General features: G+C 35.6%; 1 protein-coding gene across 1 annotated transcript; it reads right to left on the minus strand.

The window, feature by feature from the left end:
- Window positions 1-912: 912 nt before the first annotated feature.
- Window positions 913-4,494, minus strand: LOC148761607 (receptor-like protein 7). Its single transcript, XM_088808161.1, has 2 exons — window positions 1,336-4,494; window positions 913-1,243 (listed from the first exon to the last, which is right to left on the minus strand). The coding sequence occupies exon 1, from the start codon at window positions 4,362-4,364 to the stop codon at window positions 1,359-1,361; it is 3,006 nt and encodes a 1,001-aa protein (XP_088664287.1). The 5' UTR covers window positions 4,365-4,494; the 3' UTR covers window positions 913-1,243; window positions 1,336-1,358.
- Between the last annotated feature and the right edge of the window lie 720 nt (window positions 4,495-5,214).

Here is a 5,214-nt window from a genome sequence, read left to right on the forward strand (position 1 = left end):
ATATCCTTTCAGTGGTGGTATTGTTTGTATCTGTACAGCTTCTCACAGCTCTTACCATCCTTTAGTACCGTGAAGAGTCTTTCGGACTTCATATAAGAGACTTGACGATGGCACAATGGTAATGAAGCTAACAAAATCTGTACTTTTCAAAAAAAAAAAAAAAAAACGTTTATAAGCATGCTTTTATCATCCTTCAATTTCTTTTTTACGTTAAAAGCACTTACTAAAAGTTAGAGTAATGTTATTTTTCCTTATATTTTTGTTTTTACTATTTAACTCACCAAAAATATTAAAAAATTAAAAGTTTATTAAATTATTTAAAAATGAGATGTATCAATTTATGATAAGTCAATTTATTCATAAATACAATTTATGATATGCCAATTGATGGTATGATAAAACTGAAAGTAAGAATTATACAAAAACAAAATTGAATATTGTTTTGAAAACAATCCAAAAGTCCATCTATGAGGCTGCGGAAATGGATCCTCCGCATTGAAGCGCTGAAGAAACGAACAGCACGCGGGGAAATCAACCATACTATGACGGAGGAAAAATCAGCTGGCCGATCGTTAGCCAAAGGCAGGGATCAAAACAGAGGTGAACCTTCTTAGCTACTGGGATAACGATAAACTGTCAGAACATGGGGCCACACAACAGATTAGGAAAGGGAAGAGCGGCACGGTGAATCACCAGAATGATCAGGTCAGTTAAGTCTCACGTTGCGGATTATAGAAAAAATCATTGTCTGTTTGAAGAACTTTACTCTGCTGCAGTTCTATTTTTTGAGCTATTGTGGATGGCTGGAACTGTTGTTCCCTCAAATATCAATGCATATTGAACTTTCCGAAATACAAATAGAAGCTTGTTAATACAGCGTGAGTGCATACACTTTATTTATTAATCAAATACTCAAGTGCAATGTTTAGGATTTAAATTAAAGTCTTGCAAATTACAACATTAATTTTCAATACGAATTCTAAATTCAGAAAAAAAAAAAAAAAACCTTCTTCAAAACATGTTTTTTCCAAGCTCCAAAAACTACAGATAAAAGCTGTTGCTCACAAATTTAAAAATGATCAAAGCTAAACAAGAAAAGCAAATTTTCCACTAAGAACAGCAAGAATCATATTACCCACTCAGATACTCAATGAGCTCTCGAATTCTTCAAACCACTGCCATGGCGAATGGTTGAGCCAGATGCTAGAGAAGTAGGGTCCATTGGGTTCCATTCGAACACCACCTAACAAGTAGAAAAAAAGAAAGGAAAAATCAATTGTGGATTACAAAAGCAATGAGAACTTTGTTGTAATTCTACTTTGGCAAAAAACTAACCTCGGCATGATCTGCATGTAGTGCTAGATTTTTCTTCCTCTGTTTCTGCGAATCCACTTTGTAACATTGTTTTGCCAATCTCTCTCAATCATTCTGACAAACCACCATGGTCTTCCTGTTGTGAATACAATGTATCCCATGCTCAATCCTAGCACCACTCCACATCCATAGCCCATCATTACAACTTTCCAAATAAAGGCTATTTTAGAACCTTCATCTTCTTCAAGCTTTGGTTCCTCATCATTGCCACATTGCTTTGACAATGGGAAGCCGCACAATCCCGAGTTGCCGCCATAAGAATCGTTCTCAAAAGTATCAAATTGCTTCCCACGGGGAATTTGTCCAACAAGATCATTTTGTGAAAGATTTAACACCGCAAGGAATGTTAGATTCGTCAATTGAGAAGGAATTCTGCCACCAAGCTTGTTTGACGAGAGATCTAACGATTCAAGTGCTATCATATTTCCGAAAGATGGAGGGATAGGACCAATCAAGTTGTTGTTGGAGAAGTTGAGCGCTTGAAGCGAGTTAAGTTCTCCGAGTTCTTCAGGAATTTGTCCACAAAATAGATTGTTTGAAAAGTCCATGAATTTAAATATGGCTAAAGTTTTCCCCAACTCAAACTCCAATCTTTTCATTGTTATATTCACAAAAGTTTGGTACTCTCCGTAGGGTCTACCATGATAACCTACAATTAAGAATGAGAATGGATCCCAAGGTCCCTCTTTGGTTACATCTTTCATTGCTCTCAAATTTTGGAAGAATTTTGTTGGCAAAGGGCCGGTGAACTTATTATTAGAGAGATCAATAATTTGCAATACAGAGAAGTTAGATGAAGCTACGGAATTGGGCATAGGACCATGCAATCTATTAAATCCCAAAATAAGAATTCGTAGCCTTGGAAGTGAAGCTAACCAATGGGGAAAGGTATCAGTGAACTTGTTGTTACTTAAATTCAAAACTTCCAAGGAACTACAATTAGCCAAAGATCGTGGTAGTAATCCTTCCAATTGATTGTCATTGAGAAGAAGATATTTCAAGTTATTATAATTATAATTTGTAAAAAAATCAGGGATTTTGCCATAAAAGTTATTCATCTCCAAATTCATGAATTCTAAAGATTTGCTTAAATTTCCAAAACATTCTGGAATAGTTCCACTCAAGTTATTTCTAGATAAATCAAGAGAATTTAGCAAACTCCAATTACAAATCAAAGGAGGGATGTTTCCGATCAAGTTATTGTTTGAAATTAAGAATGAATAAAAAGACCATGGTGGATTTTTAATTTGAAGATTCAAGCAAGTTGACAGAATTGGTCCCTGGAGCAAGTTGGACCGAAGGTCAAGAATTCGAAGATTCTTTCCTGGAAATTGTTCCAAAGTGGTCAAAAAGTTGTAAGAAAGGTTCAAAGAGTTCAAATTTTCCCACCCTTCTGCTTCCCATTTGGAAATTCCACCACGAATCTTGTTATTGGAAAGATCTAAATCCACCAAATTTGATGTTCGAAAGAAACTTGGGAACTGTCTTATGCTACAAGAAGAGAATGACACAGAAGCCAGCTTAAGGAAGGTATAGTTAACATCATTTTCGCTTGCGCTTAATGATAGTAAACTATTATTTGAAAGATCAAGAGAGAAAAGATTTTTGAGTTTTGCAAGCATATTTGACTTGACGACACCACTCAAGTTGTTTGATGAAAGATCAAGGTATTCAAGGTTCACAAGATCGAAAAAAGAACTAGGTATTGGTCCATGAATGTCATTAGATCTTAAATCAATATATTGGACCGAATTAGGCTTCCAAACTTGATCAATTGCACCGGTAAGTTTGTTATAGTGAAGATCTAAAGTTTGCAAAGACGGCAAAGTAAACAACCAAGATGGTACTCCACCAGTTACAAGGTTACTAGATAACCAGAATACTTCTAGCAATTGAAGCTCACTAACATGATTTGGCAGGGGACCTTCAAATCGATTAAATGACAAATCTAGATGGGTAAGTTGTGTGAGGTTGAACATGGTTGTTGGAAGTTGACCACTAAAATTACAAGAAGAAAATGACAAAAAAGTCAATTTATTAAGATTTCCAAAAACATCTGGAACCTGTCCTCCAAAATCATTTTGAGAAAAATCTAGGAAGATGAGTTGAGTGAGATTTCCAAATGATGCAGGAATTGATCCTTTAAAACGGCAAGAGGAAAGGTCTAACAACTGAAGGGCATTACTCAAGTTTGACTTAGGGAGATAACCTGTGAGATTGTAATTGTAACTTAAATCTATATGCTGGAGGTATGGAAGGCGAAAAACTTCAATTGGAAATTCTCCATGCAGTTGACACTCTTTGACACTCAAACGTTCTAGAGATGAAGTCAAGTTCAGAAACGAAGGAATTGCAACATCAGACATATCTACAGAGTCAAGGATAAGATTTCTTAATTCAATTAAGTTTCGTGCAAGCATTTCAAAACCTTGATTATCAAATCTCAAGTTGTGATCACCACCACTCCAAGAAAGATCAAGTGAAACCAACTTTGATAGGAGACTGATTTCATATGGGATTAAGTCAGAGAATGAATTAAAAGAGAGATTAAGATGGGCCAAACTCACAAACTGATTAAATAACTTCGATGAGATCGAGCCATTGAAATCGTTGTAAGCAAGGTTGAGCCGTTGGAGTTCTTGAAGGTGGAAGAGATTGCTGTTAGCAGGAAGAGTGCCATTAAGGCAGCTTTCACTGAGGTCGATGCCGATGACATGACCCGTCACCATGTGGCAACTTACTCCATCCCATGAACAGCAATCCGTGCTTTCGTTCCAAGAATAAATCTTGGGGTAAGAAGAAAATGTCCGACAATCACCCAAAGAAATGGTGTTTTTGAATTCGAGCAAGGCAGCTCTGTGTTCTGGGAGGCATAAATGAGGTGAATGAAGAGAAGAGGAAGGGAAACTCAATGAACAATGGAGCTGGAAATACAAGAGCTCTAAAAGCAGGCAAAGGATTTGGTACAACATCCTTATTAACCTTCCCATTTTTTCTCGAGAAAAAGGAAAGTATGAAACAAGGGTTGTCGAAAAGGGCAAACTTAGGGAGGTGAAGTTGAAAATGAGTTGTGGCTAGCTGAGGCCGAGGGACATAAAAATAGAAGAAGCAGTGTACAAGTGGAGACATCTGCTTTTCAAGCCAATCAACAAGTCTTTCTAAAAATATTTTAAGCTGTTTTCCATTAATGCAATTTGAAGTCAAGTCTTCTCAACTAGAAAAAATTTATTGATTGTGTTGAGAATTTTCAACAGCACATGGGTTAGGGCGTGGAATCAAAACTAAATTAATGGAATAACAAAGAAAAAGTGTTGGTGCCGTGTTAACATGAATTGAGGGCCGCTGAATCCTATCCCATTTGATGTCTATTTTTATTTTAAGGTCCAATGCCGTGTTTATTGAAAGAAAAAGTGTTGACTGGTTCCTATTGGAGGGCACACTTTGACATTCAATCCCCTTCATATACTTGTTTTTTCTAAAGATTAGGCGTAGTCTTTACTCAACAAAGTTAATTAATTATTACATGGACCCTAAGCCCACAGTAATCCCTTTTCTTATGTATGAATATATATATATATATATATATATATAATCTTTGATTATCTAATTCAATAATAAATATAAAAAATGTAAAAAAGTACTACTTTGGGATCAATCCCAACCAGAGAACATTATTCTTCTCTCCCTGTGGGATCGATCTCACAATGCAATAAAACATCATTATTTTATCGAATTATTTCAAAACATAACATTATTCAACTATTCAATTTTAATCTCTTTATTTATTATTCTATTTCTCATAAACCATAATTGTCCATTTTTATTCAATTATTTCGTAGG

The sequence above is a fragment of the Theobroma cacao genome, chromosome 7 (assembly GCF_053813885.1).
Source record: "Theobroma cacao isolate CCN51 chromosome 7, ASM5381388v1, whole genome shotgun sequence".
NCBI classification, from domain to species: domain Eukaryota; kingdom Viridiplantae; phylum Streptophyta; class Magnoliopsida; order Malvales; family Malvaceae; genus Theobroma; species Theobroma cacao.

Coding starts and splice junctions, on each gene's coding strand:
- LOC148761607 (XM_088808161.1), bottom strand. CDS start 4,364: ATGGGAAGGTTAATAAGGATGTTGTACCAAATCCTTTGCCTGCTTTTA.